The 19620-nt window shown below is 40.4% G+C and overlaps 2 protein-coding genes across 3 annotated transcripts; one reads left to right on the top strand and one right to left on the bottom strand.

The window, feature by feature from the left end:
• Window positions 1-31: 31 nt before the first annotated feature.
• Window positions 32-8058, bottom strand: u2surp (U2 snRNP-associated SURP domain containing). 2 transcript variants are annotated; one of them, XM_011488976.4, is made up of 26 exons: window positions 7923-8058; window positions 7096-7194; window positions 6884-6998; window positions 6472-6596; window positions 6308-6378; window positions 6113-6201; window positions 5933-5968; window positions 5740-5822; window positions 5455-5620; window positions 5159-5370; window positions 4751-4794; window positions 3244-3348; window positions 3092-3158; window positions 2851-3014; window positions 2578-2740; window positions 2416-2495; window positions 2251-2338; window positions 2010-2147; window positions 1727-1916; window positions 1567-1647; window positions 1437-1488; window positions 1208-1349; window positions 1019-1129; window positions 822-949; window positions 560-736; window positions 32-484 (listed from the first exon to the last, which is right to left on the bottom strand). In XM_011488976.4, the coding sequence occupies exons 1-26, from the start codon at window positions 7992-7994 to the stop codon at window positions 346-348; spliced, it is 2937 nt and encodes a 978-aa protein (XP_011487278.2). In that variant the 5' UTR covers window positions 7995-8058; the 3' UTR covers window positions 32-345. The 2 variants fall into 2 exon arrangements, with proteins under 2 accessions (XP_011487278.2, XP_078794734.1); XM_078938608.1 differs by lacking the exon at window positions 5933-5968.
• Window positions 8059-11546: 3488 nt separating this feature from the next.
• Window positions 11547-18942, top strand: pcolce2b (procollagen C-endopeptidase enhancer 2b). The gene is made up of 9 exons (XM_004081100.5): window positions 11547-11782; window positions 11958-12066; window positions 13198-13453; window positions 14387-14511; window positions 14593-14729; window positions 14818-14981; window positions 15625-15708; window positions 17666-17833; window positions 18141-18942. Exons 1-9 carry the CDS (start codon window positions 11658-11660, stop codon window positions 18269-18271), a joined length of 1299 nt encoding a protein of 432 aa, XP_004081148.3. The 5' UTR covers window positions 11547-11657; the 3' UTR covers window positions 18272-18942.
• Window positions 18943-19620: the final 678 nt, after the last annotated feature.

Here is a 19620-nt window from a genome sequence, read left to right as displayed (position 1 = left end):
TTTCTGCTATAATTGAAACCAATGACACGTGTTTATTAGGAATTATTTTTAATGTGAACTACAAAAACAAACTGACCACATGAATGTAAGACTCATCTTCACACTCCTTTGATGTGTGGTCTACATTTGGATGAATTCCATTTGAAGGTGATAGGAACTATGGACACAAACACATTAGCTTTCTTTTTTTTCTTTTTTTTACAATATAAAACAGCAGTGGCCCCATCTCTCTAATACACAAGATGGAAACCCATGCAACACCATCCATTCACCACAAACAGATCTTCAGCTGCCAGGTCAGTCGACACATTGCGGTGCAGAAAAGGCTGGTTTGTCGAAAGAATGTCAGTGTTTGCTCTTCTTAGATTTTTTGTGGGACCGGTGTGGAGACCTCGACCTGGAGCGGGACTTCTTGGTTGATTTTTTGGGCGTTTTTGAGCGCGACCTCCTCGTTCGTTTCGGTGTGCGTGGGGATGAAGGCGACCTGGTGGGATAAACGTATTAGTGACTGTGAGGATATTCCCTCCCTAAAGATGTCAAATCCGTTCTGCGGCTTCACCTTTTTGAGGATTTCTTGTTGCTGGATCGTGGAGAGTCTTTATGAGAGGCACGGGACGATGTGTCTTTAGAGTAGGATCTGTCGGAGCGTTCCGACCTCTCGGAACGTGGCGAGGACGAGCGGCCTCTTCTGCTGCTGCTTCTTGTTGGACTGGGAGAGCCGCTGTGATGCCGCTTTCTATCAACAAGAGAGAAAGCAGGTTTCATGAAGGCGATCCAAAAGTCGCTCGATGAGCCCGACTGGAACCACGTGACTGTCTCACCTCTCCTTTCTCGTAGGCGTGTCATCTTTCTCCTTTTCTTTCTTCAGCTCCTTCAACCGAGCCTCAGCTTTCTCCTTCTCTTTCTTCTCCTTTTCTTTTTCCCGTTCTAGTTTTTCCTTTTCTTTTTCCTAACAGAAAGCAACAATGTGTTTTCCCCCCGTTGTGTTGGCTGATCTCTGTGGAGAAGAGTTGCATACCTTCAGCAGTAGTTTGTCCCTGTAGTGCTCCACCTGCTCCTGAATACTCTGACCGGGCTTTTTGGGTCTCTTCCCAGATTCAAGCTCATCCTGAAATTTCATCACTTTGACCTGCATAGAAAATAACATTCGAAACATAAACCTACAAAAAGGGATCAATCACAGCAACAAAGGGCGGTATAAAATGACCTCAATCTCTCGGAGCTTGGTGCGTTTCTCCTCGTTCATCCCAGATGACTTGGCTTTCGTGTCGGCGTCATCCTTGATGGGGTTGGAGTAGCTCTGGTTTTCCTCGGAGCGAGGGCTCCTGTCGTCATCGCTGTCCTCGCCCCTTCACAAGTAAATCAGATTTCATTTACACATAATGAGACAACGAGCGAGAGGAATCTAGAAATCTTTATGTGGCTGAAAAACTGACTTTTTGGTTTCTTCTGGCTGCTCAAAAATCTCCCATTTTGATGTCGTCACAGCTAAAAAAAACAGTAAAAACCAGTCAAGTAAGCAGAATAATAAACTTCAATGCTACATAAAGTTGCGTTTCAGCTCACCTTGTGCCTGCAGCTCAGCTTCGTCCACAGCTTCCCATTTGGAGGGCGCCACCTTAAACGTTGCCTCCTTGGACTGATCGACTGTAGTGAAGAAAATAAAGATTGGAGCCACTCTCCACAGAAACAATTGCATCACTTCCTTTTAGAGCTGCTCACTCACATGGGATTCCATCTATATCCTCTTCCATAGGCTTGATAGGAATGCCGTCGATGTCGTCCAAAGGTGCTCCGTCGATGGGTTCCCCGTCGATGGGTGCTCCATCAATGGGCACCCCATCCACATCCTCCAGTAGGGTGCTTTCTACAAACTCCCCTATGGGAGCGCCGTCAATGTCCTCTGCGGGCTCAGGCTGGTAAAGGGACAGTTGCGTCATTCATGTGGAGACGTGGAAGGTCATTTGATGGGTAGCAGAGTCAAAAAAGAGCTTAGTAGGAACATTCACCTCCACAATGACAGTTGGAGGCTCCTTGTCTGCGGAGAGATTGACTAGACCCAGGAAGATGTTCTGCAGCTTGATAAGGTAAGGGTCTGGGTACACCGCCCAATCCTCCCATGCCCGGAAACATGACATCACTCGTTGCTAAAGCAGAGAAGGAATGCAGCCATAAATAACTCAGGGGGTTGAGGCTGTTGTCATAAAAAAGTCTTCCCTTATGTCAAATCTATAGAGGGAGTATTGGTACCTTAAAGTTCTCGCTCTGGAGGTGGCCTTGGATCGTTTTGTATGTGGCGTTGAGATCTGAGAAGATCTGGCAGAGCTTTGTCTCAAAACTAATGAAAGAGAGAAAAAACAAAGGTTAGTGATTGACAGAACAAAGCAGCGTTTAGTCAATGCAAACAGAACTTACTATTTTCTGTAGTAAGATGCATTGGATACTTTGGCTGAGGAGTTGTACAGCACATCTGAAACTAAATACAACCGTGCAATCTGAAAGTTCAGAAAACAGGAGTTAGGGCTTTCAGAGGAACTTTTCTTGGGTTTCTGGGTTTTGAAAAGGTTTGGGCCGTGCCTTCTTTGGTAGGGGGGTTTTTAGGATGGACAGGGACTCTGCGATACACTCCACAATCTCCTCAGCAGCTTCGGCGTGGTTCAGGCAAAACAGCATGGCCTCCGCCACGTCTCCTCTCTTGGGACTCAAACCTCGAAGCATTTCCTCCAGTTTGTCCCGCTCACTGGACGACAAAGAACGCCAGTCAGCGTTTAGAATTGTAAAAAACAAAACCTTATGACAAAAAAACTACTAAAATGGCTTATTCATTCACTCATAATGATGTCATCTTACTCTTCTTTCAGGCAGCCTTTCTTGCTGCCCTCCTCTTCTTCCTCCTCTTCCTCACCGTCATCATAAGGACCATGGAGGTAAGGATTGAGAGGTGGTGGACGCCAGAAAGAGCCATTTTTAAACATCCTAAAGTCATCTGTTCGCCATTTGGCTGTCGATTCCCCCTGATAAAAAATACACACATTAAATATGAAAAAAAAACTGATCCAAAAGGTTTTTCTTTGTTTATTTTTTTAGTTACCTGTAATATTGTGAAGAGCTTCCATCTGTAATATACATGTGCCGGACTCTGGTTTTCAAATAAAAACCTGAAAAAAATAGCAATCATAAGACTGCATGAAAAAACATTTATATAATAAAACAGAAAATATTTGGAAACCTCATGACACTGACCTGTACATGGGATTGTTGATTTCTCTGTTCATGATCATGGCTTCAAACATGGGGCCTTCACGCACCACAAACTCGATCATGCGATGGATGAGAGAGAGCAAATTCCTACAAGAAAAACACAGTTAAAGCAAACGGATTCAGACCCGACGTCTCAGCTCTACTTCCAGCCTGCTTTTTAAAGGTGTAATTTATGCTTGGTGGGTTTGACGCCTTCCACAGCTGCCACGCAAATCCAAACTCTTTCCACAAATGCAGGAAAATGTTGCTTCAAACTGATTGGGAAGAAACCAGCATTGAAAGATTTGCAACTTCTTAAAATTTCTATTTATTTGGCAGCTGTCAAAGTTAACCAAGAATAAATTAAGTGACAAGTGTAATATTAAACAATTATAACATATCCCTAACATTGTTTTCTTAATTATTGTGTGCAAATTGCAAAACCTTCCTAAATCCACATGTGTTCCCTCAGGTTATAGTGACACTACATTTCTTTTATTTAGAATTGTTCTCATCTAAAAATGTTACAGGAACTTGAAGTAATTGTTTAGAGAACATGTGGAGAGCACTGCAACAGTTATTTAACAGAAGCTTTTTTTTTGTCAGTACAATGCCTTTCACATCCCACTTTATCCTAACTAAGATGAGGTGAAAAAACAAAGGATTCTTGGCCACAAACATCGGTTCTATCTGTGAACTTGACTAAAGATAGTGCAAATATGGTCACTATAGCTTCCTGAGAACGTTTGAATGGGACTGTGTGGTGCAAACAGTTTACGAATTAGCCTAAAGTGGCGAAAAAACCTCAACAACAAAAAAAAAAAAAAGAAAAGCAAAGGAAGTCTTCATTTGACAACACAGATCACATTTACTTGTATTGGAGTCGATCGTACCAATGACGGGGTAAAATTCTGTATACTTTCCCAATCCATCCCATGATGCTTTTCGGGTCCCTCGCTGCTGCAGACAGTTCAACTTGTGCTGCCCACCAAGGCCAATGTCAAAGGTCGTCTAGTGACTAATGCTGTCAGGTTTGGATTTGCTGGCAGGAGCCAGATTTACTGAGCTCCCGTCAGAAGGACAGAGGCCAAGGGGGGAGACGGTCTGAGTGAGCAATGGTCAGTGAGCAGACTTTGACAACTACAGACCTACGATCAGCAGCTCATGTTGGTAGCAGTGTCGAGAAGAACAGCACAAATACATGTTTATGTATGGAGTGGAACTGTGAAAGTGATGACATTTACCTCTAAAAAATAACTTTAAAATAAGCTTTTAATGATGCTTTGCTACATATTTGAGGAGAGAATGGATGATGGTGGGATGTGAAGTAGGCAAAGTACAAATCAGACTTCTCAGGAAGTGTTACACTCTAGGAGTGCTGCAACCATTGCTCATCCACACTGATCAGCCCCCTGTAGCATGCAATGATCAACTGATCAATAGTTCAGCTTCAAAATGGGATGTTTTGCTCTAAGTTTGTACACCAAATTGAAAAAAGAAAAACATGTACCTTTCTGTTGGGATAACCACTTTGACTATGGCTTGCGACAGAGTCTGTATATGAAGTCACATCAGATAATAGACATAGAATGTGAGTATTGTTAAAAAGGCAACAGGTGCAAAATATAAAAAAGCATTTCATAACTTTCCTTCACTGCTGTCAGAATGACTAAAAGGCCAAAACCCTCCATTAGTTTACTAAAATTAACCATAAACCCCTCACTGTAACACAACTGACAATCACTACACTCGCACTATCAAAGACAATACAGCTAATATAACTCATTCAAAAGCATACATGGCTTACAAAAGAGTAAAACCTGTCCTGTCTCCTCATTGCCAATGCTAACATCTTACCAGCACATTTAATAAAACTATGTTACAGCCCAGGAAATCTCTGGCTGCCATGTTAAGTTACCTTCTCGAACTCCTCCTTGTTTTTGGGTGGAGGAAGCAGGGGAGCGTTTGGATTCTTTAGCCTCTCTCGGGGCTGTGCATTGAAGGGAAGGCCGGAGGGAGGCGGCGGTAGAGTGTGCTCCATCATAGAGGGAGGGATGTAGATGGGATGGGGTGGAATGGGAACACCTTTGCCCCATCCTAATTTCATCTCAAAGTTCATGATCATCTTTCCTGTAAATTGAGAAGAAATAAAGGATTAGAAAAACTTTAAACACAACTCAATTCAAAAGTTAGTTCATTAGCACCCTGATGTACCATTGAGGTGTTTGAGTGCTCGCTCAGCATCCCTCCTGTTCATAAAAGCCACAAAGCCACAGTTCCGCTCCCGAGCTCTCTCCTCATCTGTCCGTGGCCACATGATCTTCACACTGGCCAGAGGGCCGTAGCGACCAAACTCTTGACACAACATTTCTTCATTCATCTAAAAAACAGAATAGTCAAAAAAGAGAAATTTACTCTTCATTTGCTGGAAGATTTTCATGACAAAAACTTGTTTTTAAATAAGCAAAGGGTCCCCTCTCTGTTATCTGGATGACCTACCTGTGGGTTGATGTTTCCAAGATACAGGTTCGTTGTGGATGGGTCTCCTACATCGTGGGAACCTGGTGCACAGTCATCCAAAACTGCAGACACAAAGGAGAGAAAAGAATGTCCTGTTGCTGTCCGACGGCACAAATCTGACTTTCTGAGCAAGCTGCACATATTCACGGCCTTTATATTAAATCAAAATTACCACTGGACGGACGGTTTCTTCTTGAAGAACCATCCGCTAAAAGAAGCAGAAAAGCAGTGTAAATTTTGTTTCTGGGTGAGAGTGGATAAAGGGGTAGCAGGTGAGGTCAAGCGTGCGGGACAGGGCCTTTCAGACCAAGTTAGTACGCCAAAGACTTGAACAGAGCGCAAAAAGACTCACATGAACGTCTTCCCTCCATGCCAGCGAGGGGCTCAAAACGACTAACACGGCCTTTCAACTTGTGTCTTTCATCCCTTTCCTCTTGAATCCTGCCATGAATGCAAACAGTGTTAGTTTTTAAGTACGATTATCTAAGGCCAGACAATCAAAACAATATCTTTTGAACAATCCCAAAATGTTCATATTGAAACATACTGTTTAAGTTCTTCCTTGAAGAGTTCCAGGTTACTCTTCTTCTTTTCCTTTTCGGTATTTTTCTTAACAGTCTAAAATTCAAATAAATACATACTATGAGAAAACAGAAGCAAAGGGGGATACAACAATTAAAAACGCACATGACTGACTTTAGTAAAACCTACTTGTTTTCTGTCAAATGCTAAAAATTGGGGTGGGGTCTCCAAAGGCAAGATGCTTTTTGTTTGGGCGTCAAAACGGGACTTGGGCTTGTATAACTTTCCTTTTTTCTCATCAGCGGCTGCTTCTTCTAGAAAGATATTGAAAAAAAAAGATCCAACTCAATCTATTAGAATATACATAAGAATATATATATATGAATACTGTACCAGAAATATGACGACAACTGTCAATTAAACAAATAAAGTGATTTATATGGTAAAGTACAAGACACATTTTAAGAAAATTACTAGTAAAATAAAACAAAAATTTACAAGTTTGTATTTGTTTGCAACAAACGTTGTAATAAGCATAAAATAAATGTTTAAACACTAACAAGTGTGTTTTACTCTCCACAGTGATGATCAAAAACTGTACCTTTTGTTGCATTTGCGATACCACCACGGACAAATGCCTTAACTTTCCCCTCTCCTCCACCTTCGAATGCAGCAAGAAATTCCTCATAAATCTCTGCTGCTGCCCGCTCATCCTCCTGAGTTGAAAAATAAGACATTTTAAAGGAAAATTTCTAAACAGATTCACTTCTCATATAACATTTTATTAGAGCATGAAATGAGAATAATGCTTGCCTTTTTCTTTAGTTCATCTTGTTCCTTTTTGCTTAAGGTCCTTTTTGCTACTGCCATCTTGCCAATGCTAAAAGATTTCAGTTTGCTCTCAAGCAGCGCCTGCACATCATGTCAAAGAAAAAAAAAAGTTGGCTTTCAATTTGCATTTTCTAACCACTAATACAAAAGATTTTATGGCATAAGAGCATCCAAATAATACCAAACAGTCAATGTGTTCTATTTTGGTTACACTTTTTTTAAATGTCAAAATAATAAAGCAGGTAAACTTAAGTTTAAACAGACAGCTCCGTTTCAAATATGGGCATTTAAGAATTTAACCTTAGTTTTGCTCAGTTCAACATTTCAGTTTGAAGTGACTATTTAGTGGATTTAAAAACGACATTTCTGAGAGGCCCGAAGAATGTGTGTGGACTGGAGCGCGACTGAATATATGATCTACGCGGCAAGTAGCTGCTCCCGCAAGCTACCGTTGACGTACAATCAGCGCTAAAAAGACAAAACATTACACCGTTTAGATGTTTAAGCCAAAAGTTTGTAACCTAAACTGTTATATTTACTATATTTACATTAGTTACTGTACTAACTATGTTTATTCTCTTGTCAACAGCTAACCGAGTCTAGCTAAAAGTGGCTAGTTTGTTAGCTTAGCTTAGCTCAATGAAGTCAGTAAGGCTGCTGCACGTTTGCGCGGCGGTACGTCTGAAACTTATCTTTCTTGGAGTCACGCTCTGTTACTATATGTTTTAATCAAAGTACTCTCTCATTTAAATCATTTTTACTGTGACAGACACTTCTAAATGGGTACAAAAACAAAGTGAAAATGTCACCTTAGCGCTAGCTTTTTGAGAGCCAGGCGTTCGGTCCGCCATCTTTTGTGGAACTAAAATAAAATCGATCATCGAATCAATGATATGTGTGTATAAAGCAGAAACTTCAGGGCGTATAATCGATCACCGAGTCACTGTTTTTTGTTTTTGACATTTTGAAACATCTTTAAGATGTTTCAAAATGTCGAGGAATGTTTAATCATTAAAGAACATGTAGAAAAAAAGACCTTAAAAGCTTTAATGTTATTTAATGGGGAAAAAAAGCACATCACAAAAATCCAAAAACCGACCCCAAAGGTTGTCTAAATGTGTGACAGGACCTGAAAAAAGAGCAAAAAAGATTACACATTTTGCAAAAAGTCCATAAAAGTTCAACTAAATCAACAATTCCAAATGTGAACGGTATAAATGTGTTTTTAAAAAAGTGTTTTAAATTTGCAAAATAATAACCCACTTGCTAGGCAGTACATTTTTTCTAATGTAATAGAAAAATATGTTAGACTTGTGAAAAAAAACATTTAATTTTAAATACAGTTATGTGTTAGAAATAAAAAGAATTAATGTAATATTTTTTTCATACGTCATGAGCGGAGTGACGCTCACTTCCGTATTCCTCACGCCTATGGAAGCGATTATGTAGCATAAATAAAAAGCAAAGTCAAAACAAGAAATGCTTTTTCATTTTCAAAATGAAGCTGCATTTTTTGACTCAAAAATATAATAAAAAAGCAATCCACCAAAATGCTTTTTCATTTCCTTCCTCAACACAGCTTATTCTGTCACTTAATTAAAATTAAAATTAAAATGGTATTTGACATTTCATTTTCAAACAGTTCCATGGTAAATGTGTAGCATAATTCATTTAGAAATGTCTAATTTGACCATTAAAATGGATTAATAGAAATGCTTTTTAATTTTCAAAATGAAGCTGCATTTTTTGACTCAAAATTAAAAAGAAAAAGCAATATTTCAAAATGCTTTTTCATTTCCTTCCTCAATACAGCTTATTCTGTCACTTAATTAAAATGATAAATAAAATGGTATTTGACATTTCATTTTCAAAAAGGTCCCTGGTAAATGTGTACCAAAAATCATTTAGAAATGTCTCATTTGACAATTAAAATGGATTAACAGAAATGCTTTTTAATTTTCAAAATGAAGCTGCATTTTTTGACTCAAAATTAAAAAGAAAAAGCAATATTTCAAAATGCTTTTTCATTTTATACCTAAAACCGCTCATTCTGTGTCATAATTCAAACGAAAATGCAAAGAGGGGATTGCATTTGCATTTTAACATCCACCCCGCGCAAGTTGTCACAATATTCAATTCGAAAAAGCATTAGCAGAGGGGAGGCGGGGCGATGACGTCACTGCTTTCTCCGTGTGTCCGGCCGCTGACTGACGCACACACGCGCACCAGGAGCAGACTGTGTTAGCGGCAGAGACGAGGGTTTTGTGATGGTTGTGAACTTCTGATGAGTTTCCACAGCTTCTCAGGACTAAGTAGCTGCATGTCCGCCTTCTGCGGTCCTCCTCCTGACGCACCGCGGACAAGCTTTGTTCTTCGGACCGCCAGCTGCCTTCGCACAGCGGAGCGCGAAGCTCCGACGATCGCTGAAGGCGGAAATGCTGCTACGATCTGAGAAACCATCAAATGAATTTGTGTTTCCAGTGGTGTCCAGAACAAAATAAAGACTGATTCCCACATATTTACACATTTATCTGCAGCTTTGCGGTGAATTTGCTGTTTGATTTATTAAGATCCAGGAATCCAGGTTTGAGCTGGCCAGGTCCAGCGGTTTTTGAACAGGACCCGGTTTTACGTGATCTTAATGTGAAAAATGCAGCAGAATGTTCCTTCAGCTCCCTCGCGAATCAGAAGCTGTGAATCGTAAGCCAACTTTAGCGTCGTCTGACCGCACGGATTTAAAAACATATAATCGAGCAGAGCAGGCCGTAAAATATTAGCATAACTGTAATAAAAGCACATTATGAAGATATTCTCCTGCAGCTTCGCGCTAAGTGAGTGTTTTGGTCCAACCAGCAACGTTTAGCATCGAGAAATCTGCTGTCTGTTGATGGAGCTCCAGCTGTCATCAAACAGCAAATTCACCGCGAAGCTGCAGATCAAGGTGTAAATATCTGTGAATTACATCAGTCTTTATTTTGTTCTGGACACCACTGGAAACACAAATTCATTTGATGGTTTCTCAGATCGTAGCAGCATTTCCGCCTTCAGCGATCATCGGGAGCTTCGCGCTCCGCTATGCGAAGGCAGCTGGCGGTCCGAAGAACAAAGCTTGTCCGCGGTGCGTCCGGAGGAGGACCGCAGAAGGCGGACATGCAGCTATGTAGTCCTGAGAAGCTGTGGAAACTCATCAGAAGTTCACAACCATCACAAAACCCTCGTCTCTGCCGCTAACACAGTCTGCTCCTGGTGCGCGTGTGTGCGTCAGTCAGCAGCCGGACACACAGAGAGAGCAGTGACGTCATCGCCCCGCCTCCCCTCTGCTAATGCTTTTTCGAATTGAATATTGTGACAACTTGCGCGGGGTGGATGTTAAAATGCAAATGCAATCCCCTCTTTGCATTTTCATTTTAATTATGACACAGAATAAGCGGTTTTAGGTATAAAATGAAAAAGCATTTTGAAATATTGCTTTTTCTTTTTAATTTTGAGTCAAAAAATGCAGCTACATTTTGAAAATTAAAAAGCATTTCTGTTAATCCATTTTAATTGTCAAATGAGACATTTCTAAATGAATTTTGGTACACATTTACCAGGGACCTTTTTGAAAATGAAATGTCAAATACCATTTTATTTATCATTTTAATTAAGTGACAGAATAAGCTGTGTTGAAGTATAAAATGATAAAGCATTTTGAAATATTGCTTTTTCTTTTTAATTTTGAGTCAAAAAATGCAGCTTCATTTTGAAAATTAAAAAGCATTTCTATTAATCCATTTTAATGGTCAAATTAGACATTTCTAAATGAATTATGCTACACATTTACCATGGAACTGTTTGAAAATGAAATGTCAAATACCATTTTCATTTTAATTTTAATTAAGTGACAGAATAAGCTGTGTTGAGGAAGGAAATGAAAAAGCATTTTGGTGGATTGCTTTTTCATTATATTTTTGAGTCAAAAAATGCAGCTTCATTTTGAAAATGAAAAAGCATTTCTGGTTTTGACTTTGCTTTTTATTTATGCTACATAATCGCTTCCATACACGGCCAGCCTCAGTGTGATATTAATATTTTGTCCAGCAGGTGGCGCTGTTATCCTGTCCAGAGATCATTTGGTTCCACTATGCACACTTATCCTGCCTTGCATTTCACGTTCAGTTCAATAATTTGTTTTCAGGGGTAGCAAACTAATAAATCAGTCAGAAAAAAGGGTCTTGTTCGGAGGGGGATGACGTCACTGACATACATATGTCTGCTGCTACACAGACAGGTGGTACCTTTGCTGGAATGTTAAACGATGAGGATTAGAGTCCCAGTCAAGTTTAATCATGCCATAGTATTTTTTTTTTCACAGCCCAGGTGAAGTTTGAAGCTAATCCGAGACCCCTCTCCCTCCCGGCGTGTCTTCCATCCCCTGTCCCCCCCTGTGCCCCGTCCCTCCCTCCCTCACGTTTGACAGACGCTTTATTCACGAGCTGCAGCCTGCCGCCGCTCAGACTCCGAGCAGGAACTCCCGGGTACTTTCTATCCACCCACTGAGCACGATGCCATTCATGTCAAGGTGCGAGCGCAGACGCTGCCTGCTCCCAGCTATGTGGCGAGCATGCTGCCTTTTCTGCGCATGGTCCCTGCTGCTCCTCACGCAAGTCTGTGCGCAATCTGAGCGGAGGTAGGCTTTTATTTCCCGTTTATTCTGTCACATTTTTTATTTCAGAGCTGTTAAAGCTGCGGAAATGGAGCCGTTTGCACAGGGACATTTAGTGTGGACTACCTCTGGACAGAGATACTTCTAATATCAACTTTTTTTTTTTTTTTTTAACAGAAAACATCTTTTTTGTCTTTAGGCCAATCTTCACGTGTGGTGGAAACATTACTGGGGAGTCTGGAGTGATTGGGAGCCAAGGGTACCCAGGAGTTTACCCTCCAAACACCAAATGTGTTTGGAGGATCACAGTAAGTTATTCTTGTCTTTTTAGCCAAATAGATTAAACTGGGTGTAATTAAAAGTGATTTTTTTTCTTCAAAAAGACCTAAAGTCAGCTCAGACTTTGGTTGCTGCATGGTTTCATTAGTTATTGTACTGGAAAAGGTATTTATTAGTAGAATAAGGCATTACTAATAAGCTTTTGTTATATTTTACTTAGTAAATGTTGAGTCACGTGTGATTTATAATAGACAGACTGTCCAAAACTGGAGTGTTGCAATTGCTACCAAACATATAATCTGTCAGTCCTTTTAAGCTTATGTAAAACCTATTTTAAATTAATACTTGAGCCAAACTTCTTAATTTTTTTATTTAAAAAGCTCATTTTCATTAGGTTTATTTGTTTTAGTCTTCCTGAGGCCTCAAGTTCTCCATTTATTTTCCATTTTTTTCTAAGTAGAGAGCCCATATTTTACATTTTTATGGACTTAAGTGAGTAAAGCTGAGAGTTAGTTCTTTATTTATGAGGCTTTTAAACCAAGCAGAACCTCTATTATCAGTTTTTATTTACGTGCCCTATCACCCCTCATTGATGGAAAACATTGTGTGGTTCATTTGCCACTTTAGAATTTTGCAGATTTTGTTAAAAAGTATCTTTGAAGACTCACTCCAATGCAAAGAGGTCATATATAATGGAAATTAAGCTTAAAAATGCTTTTATGTGTTTTTCATTATTCAAATCGTTGTGGATCAGTGAACAGAGAAGACATGCCAAATAAAAAAGAGCGTATTTGTGACGCAGAAATGACGCCAGGTGGGCCACAAGCTCCCTGCTCCACTCTGCAACGGGAAGGGGGGCGGGGTTGCTCTGCACCAACAACTTAGAGGCTAATTTCTGATGAGTTACTGTGGCTCTGCAGAAACTTTGTCCCAGAAAAAATAGCACAAGTTTCTTTCGATTTTGGCTAAAAACTGCAAAATCATAATAAAAAGACCACACTTTAAAAATCAAAAGATAAAAGTGATGCGTAATCTATTACATTTTTTAAAGTAATTAGCAAAATGGCGGTTTTGCAGCAATAAAACTGATAATCTAACTGCATCAAAAAAATGTAATATAATCACCTGAATCTCACTGCCACATTAAATCCCCCATTTAGGTCCCAGAAGGAAAGGTGGTAGTATTATCGTTCCGCACCATCGATCTGGAGAATGACAACCTCTGTCGCTATGACTACGTGGATGTTTACAGCGGCCACATTAGTGCCCAGAGACTCGGCCGCTTCTGTGGGACCTTCAAGCCGGGATCACTCGTCTCTACGGGTAACAAGATGCTGCTGCAGATGGTATCTGATGCCAACACGGCCGGGAGTGGCTTCCTCGCCGTTTTCTCTGCCGCTCACCCTCATGAGAGAGGTAGGTGAGAAGCTGGAGTAATGGGCCGGGTGTGTCAACTTTCAAAGTTTGGCCATATTTATAACTAAGATGAAAAACCTTTGTGGTTTTCATTTGTTCCTAAGAAACAATGACATTGTGAAAAAGAAAACAGCTGGATTTCCACTCTACTGATAGCACCATGTGGAATTTCTCCCTGAATCAGTCTATTTGAAAGCCAAGTAAGATATATCATTTGAGGTTACAAAAGTGGTTCCCGCCTGCTGTTCCCATCTCCAGTTCTCATGGAATTTTAATGTCAGACTTCTCTTGTATCGTCCATGAGGCATTTTCCCGAAGTTTCACATCTGAAGGGGAAAACTGTTAAATCTGCACAGCACGTAGCGTGACGTAAATGTTGTTTTATTTTATTGGAAACAAGTTTGTTAAAAAAAAGCATTATTTGACATTTCAGTGAACAGTTGTTTGTGAACTGAGGTTTTTCGTCTGCTTAATAATATAGAAATATGTATTTAAAGTTAATTAATAATTGACTTTATGACATTTGTATTAGTATTTGAGTATATAATGCCTGTTATAAGGTCATGATTGCATATTTGTATGATCGATTACAAATTATAGTTATAATTTAGGATGGATTTAGGGGGCTGCATGGTGGGGCAGTGGTTAGCACCCTTGACTCTCCTGGTTCAAATCCCTTTCTGCTCATGATTGGGTTTTTCTCTGGGCTTTCCAGTTTCCTCCCGCAGTTCAGAGACATGCTTTATAGGTTAATTGGGCTCTCTAAATTGTCCCTAGATGCGCATGTGACCCTTTAACAGACACATGACCTGTTTAGGGTGTACCCCACCTTCGCCCGACTGTGGGCTCCAGGTGCCCCATTACCCTGAACAGGATACAGCAGGTTCTGAAGATGGATGGATTTGAGCAAGTTTTTTTTCTACACCTTTACAGGGGATCAGTACTGCGGAGGCCGACTCGTCAAACCCAACGGGACTTTTAAAACTCCAAACTGGCCTGAGAAGGACTATCCCGCTGGGGTCACCTGTTCCTGGCATATAGTGGCGCCTAAAAACCAAGTGAGACTTTCTAACTCCACTTTAGAATCTAAAGTTTGCAGGGGGGGGAAAAAAATCCAAAATGTTTGTTTCCTGCTGCAGATCATTGAGGTTAAGTTTGAGAAATTTGACGTGGAGCGAGATAACTACTGTCGCTATGACCATGTCTCCATCTTCAACGGGGCGGAAATAAACGACGCAAGGAGGATCGGCAAATACTGCGGAGACAGCCCCCCAGCGTAGGTGATGCAGCAGATTCCTCATTGAACAAAGTGTCCCCCTCATGGTTGGTTCATCCTCAGTGTTCTTGTCTGTGCTTCTTCTCAGACCTGTGTTTTCAGAAGGAAACCAGGTCCTGATCCAGTTCCTGTCCGACCTCAGCCTGACTGCCGACGGTTTCATCGGTCACTACAAGTTCAGACCAAAGAAATTTTCAATCACCACCGCACCTCCTCCCACCACCACACACCCAGTCACCACCAGACCAATACGTAAGTAAGAGCTCGTTGACTGTTCCCCTTCTGTTCAAAAGAGGCAGCAAAAAGCTACAAAAAAAACCTGAAAAAGTGCAGCTAAAAATAGTTTGGAGTCAAACACAGAGCCTCCTCTGCATGGCGGATCGAAAGAACACACTGTACTGGATGCTTCAAGTCCCATTAAAGCCCCTTCAAATCCCAACTGAAAGTCTGTGTACACACATGTTCTCCTTTGTGAACCAGATTCAAAACGAATCATTACAAAGTGTGGGTGTCTTCATTCAGAATCACAGCCTCCTTTCATTCTCCTGTTCTCACACATGCACACGTGGTGAGGCCATGTTGGCTCCACTCCCAGCCATGATGTCATGCTGTGGCACAGCTATCCTTCCTCTCTAGCAAGAACAATATTTAGACAATTACTTTTTGTTCTGTAAGCTTTTCTTATTTCTTTTAAAGACTGACTTTTATCTTTTTTTTTTTTAAAGAAAAATGCAGGCTGTCTTTTTTCATTATTCTCAGTCGAAGACAACTGTTCATTTGGAGACTCATGTTGCTGAAAATAGACCTCAAGAGAAGCAAATGTGACCATAACTTACCAGCTTGCATCAAACAAAATTACAGACTGAAATGTGTGTGTGTGTTTGTGTGTGTGCAGCTCTGAAGTACTCTGTTGCGCTGTGTCAGCAGAAATGTAAACGAAGAGGAACACTCCACAGCAATTACTGCTCCAGCAACTTTGGTGAGACCATCAATTGTTTTTATTTTATTTTTTATTTTATAAACCTACATAATTAATTGACAGATTTCAGCTTTTGTCTTTTTGGTGGCTGACCACAAACAGCCTGTAAACCAAATTCCCAAAACAGAAAATCTCTGGAAAACTTTCTAAAGAAGTTGTTTTCTATACTGAACGTGTCACTATCTGTGCTCCGTTGACTTACTTTCTGTAACCAGGGTGGGGGGTGAGGGGTATGTACAGTAAGTCCCAGTTTTCTGTAATGTAAACATTCACAGCAACTGACTGTGGGTAAACTTCCATTAAAATAAAATGTTTGTATTCAGGTCAGCTGCTCTCCCGCTCTCTGATGTTTCCCCTCCTGCGATGTTAACTGCACGTGTTAGGCTGGCATTTCAAAGAGCTCCTTTGGATTAGCAACAGTGACTGAGGGAGTGGAAAAGCTGTGGTGGCACGACTGGAAAATGTCCCGTTTGGATAATGCGGCAAAGAAATCCACACACCATATTTCAGAAGTGGTGAGACAGGAAGCTGGAAAAAGCTTATCTAGTTAACACTTGAAGTTGTGGTTGTCGGTGTCCGATCATCTTTTGATCTATTTTAAAAGCGTTTCCAGTGGTCTTTTTATTTTTATGATGCCGTTTTTAGCCATAAAGAATTGTCCCTTTCTAGGACATATTTTCTGTAGAGCAGCAATTCACTTCCAAGTTGACTTTTAGTTGGGAGCCACTCTTGTCCTCTTCCCCTCCCCCCAATTGCTGAGAGATCTCTGTTTACACCACTGACAGTATGTCACTGGACAAAGCGAGTGAAAATGCCTTACCTCCGGCTCCAGCGAAATGAAGCCAAATTCAGCTTTCACTTTTCAGTGATATGTCCGTCGCCATTTGGAGCCAGTGGACAGTGACTGGTCCTGCTGTCGCCAATCAGGAGTAAGCTTGTTGGAGGTCCACACCCCTTCCACTGAAAGCGGCTCGAGAAAATCTGTAAATCAAACGTTCGAGGTGGGGGCCAGCGGGCACCACGTGCTTTTACTGAGGCATCTGATTGGTCAATTTATACCTTGAATAACTTGCGATAAAGAAAATATATCATGATGACAAAAATACCAGAAGCAGAGCCAGCAGGTACTTTCTATTTGGAAAGCGAGGGAGGAGCTAGCTTAAAGCCCCCTTACACCCCCCCAAGTAACAAAAACCAGATGAGCCAGATGCCAGCTCGGTAGATCTACATGGATCTAGTCGATTACAAGGAGTATCCGAGTGGAGCAGAGGTTGGAGCTTGTGGGACCCCCAGTGTGTTCTACGTCACAAATACGATCTTTTTTGACTGGCATTTTTTCATGTGCTCCTGATTCACAACGATTTGAATAAAAGAAAAAATACTCAGAAATGCTATTTTAAGCTTCATTTTCTTGATAAATGTCCTCCATCATCAGAAAAATGCCACAAGAAAATGTTATAAACACCATTTTTATTGGAGTGGGTCTTTAAAGATGTTAACAGGTTTGTGTAATACTGGGGTCACTCATCAGAACTTTGTCTTTCCAGCCAGGAACATAAACAAGAACACAAAGAGAAATTCAGACATGCATCCATGTAAGGAATCCTGGAGAAAGACCATGCAGCTCTGTTCAGTAACATCCAGCTGCTAAAGCTCCACAGCAACAATCAGCTTGCTGTCATAACAGGCAGAAAGAGCCAGATTGTTCATAAAATAACAATCTAATTAGAAAGATTTATAGTTTTAATCACAAATATCTGTGGTAGAACCAGGATGTCGATAAACTGTAATTTGGATGTACTCTACTTGGTTTGGTAAAATGAGAGGCTTTTTTCTTAACTGTGTTAACCACTTGTTTTCTCAGCAATTATTTCCAAATGTAAATTAAAAAAAATGTCTGCAATTCTATTTGTCCTTCATAACTCTTGTGTGTTGTTGTGGTTTGCGTCTGCGTCAGTCATAACTGGGACGGTCATTACTGCCATGATGAAGGGAGGGAGCATGTATGCCACTGTCTCCATCATCAACGTGTACAAAGAGGGCAACCTTGCGATCCAGCAAGCAGGGAAGACCATGAGCACCAAGATCATCATCCTGTGCAAAAAGTGTCCATTTATAAGGAGAGGTGAGTCTGCCTGAGCAGGTAAACCTTTACGGCTTATTAAGATATGCAAAAGAGTGGTTATCATCTGGTTGACTGTTTTGAATAATGGCTCTGAGTTTGCCTCCTTTACTGTGTCGTCACGCCCAACCGAATACCCGGATTGCTAGGTGAGCGGCAGAACTCACTGCTGGAACAGTCAATGAAAATCTATAGGATGCATTTATACATTAACAGATGCCAACCAGGCGCAATTTCTCACGTTCTGCCTCCCTGAATGTCTCTGCTGTTCCGCCACTGCATTCAGGTTTGTTTTGTGTGACCTCACCAGGCTTAAACTACATCTTCATGGGCCAGGTTGACGAGGAGGGCCGCGGGAAAATTGCCCCCCAGCACTTTGTTATGGCTTTCAAGACAAAGAACCAGAAAGGACTCAATGTCCTGAAAAACAAGCAGTGCTGAGCTCCTGTAGCTGTGAGGATCCCCTCCGAGGTGGTCTGCCCGGAGCGCAGCTGGAAATGGAAACAATCCGGCGGAAAACAAATCCCCGTCTCAGCAGCACAAACACAAGCCAGGATAAACAAAACCAAGTCTGTGTGTGGAGCTGCTACAGACACGCACCATTTCTTCTCTTTAAAAGAGTTTTTGTTTTCAATTTACTAATAATCTGGGACTATTCAGATGAAATGTTTGTTTAAAAATCCATTTTTTTCTACATTTTTCACAGTGTAAGCAGAAGGAAAAACAACTCAATATTATGATTTTACTTTTTTTTAATTGTTTTAATTTAAAGAGTAATGCTAAGCATGATGTCTGTCCCCAGATTAACACATCAGATTAAAATCCATTTGAGATTATTGCAGTTGTTGAATGGAGTAAAACCTGCTGTTGAAATCCAGTGTTCATTTTTCAATGGGCCGGGTTGGAAGTCTAAAATGTGGTGATTACAGTGCAATATTTCCTGTTTTTCTTTAAATCATTTCTCAGATTTTATGTAAACATTTATTTCTTCAATGGTTGCAAAAATGAACAACACACTTGTTTTAAAGGAAAAACATATTTTCATATAAAAAAGGTTATATATATTATTTATATTTGTTTTTCTTGGACAGAATTAAATTCTTTGAACATTTTCCTGTTTGTGTCACTGTTTAACTATGTTCATCCAGAAGTGGAAATTGCTTTGAATAAATGGGATTCTTCATGGTTGCCCTTAGCGAAAAGCAGTCTATTTAAGTGTACTACAAGTATACTTATTCTGTATTAAAAGTGAGGCAGTATAATTGCTTTTTCTATATATTGTAAATTTAAAATGTCAAAACATTAAGTCTGAGGAAGTATTCAGTTATTAATATACTTCCTACACCACATGTACATGCTCTACACCAGGGGTCTGTAACCTTTAACACTTAAAGAGCCATTCGGGTTGATTTCTCATTGACCACAACACAGTAGTAGCCACAAAATTAAATCAGTTCTAATTTAGTGACAATGTATTTTTTTAACCACAAGGATCACTCAAAATCATTGAATTTGTTCAATATGTTGAACCACTTGATGGATTGGAGCATTATGTGTAATGTAGTCGGTAGCCTGGTGGAGTATCACACATTGTTTTTCAACTTTTTGTGAATAAAGTTTGAGTTAGTTAACTTTACTTATTTTACTTTCTACTTATTACTTTACAGTTACTTTTTATTTGTCTTAAACTAGAGAGCCATAATGGAGGGGGAAAGAATCATGAGGCTCTGACTGTTGCAGACTTCTGGTCTATACCATGCTGTCCTTATATTTCATGGAATAAACCTCAC

This window comes from Oryzias latipes, chromosome 20, assembly GCF_053564925.1.
Source record: "Oryzias latipes strain Hd-rR chromosome 20, Olatipes_Hd-rR_3.1".
Classification (NCBI taxonomy): domain Eukaryota; kingdom Metazoa; phylum Chordata; class Actinopteri; order Beloniformes; family Adrianichthyidae; genus Oryzias; species Oryzias latipes.
Note: the sequence above shows the minus strand (reverse complement) of the source record. Positions and strands in the feature narration are given on the sequence as shown.

Excerpts from the sequence above, each read along its gene's own strand:
- pcolce2b (XM_004081100.5), top strand. The coding sequence starts at position 11,658 with ATGCCATTCATGTCAAGGTGCGAGCGCAGACGCTGCCTGCTCCCAGCT. Across the intron at positions 11,783-11,957 it reads TGTGCGCAATCTGAGCGGAG|GCCAATCTTCACGTGTGGTG; the intron begins GTAGGCTTTTAT and ends TTTTGTCTTTAG. Across the intron at positions 12,067-13,197 it reads AATGTGTTTGGAGGATCACA|GTCCCAGAAGGAAAGGTGGT; the intron begins GTAAGTTATTCT and ends TCCCCCATTTAG.
- u2surp (XM_011488976.4), bottom strand. The coding sequence starts at position 7,994 with ATGATCGATTTTATTTTAGTTCCACAAAAGATGGCGGACCGAACGCCT. Across the intron at positions 5,621-5,739 it reads TTGGAAACATCAACCCACAG|ATGAATGAAGAAATGTTGTG; the intron begins GTAGGTCATCCA and ends TCTGTTTTTTAG. Across the intron at positions 4,795-5,158 it reads ACAAGGAGGAGTTCGAGAAG|ACTCTGTCGCAAGCCATAGT; the intron begins GTAACTTAACAT and ends CTTCATATACAG.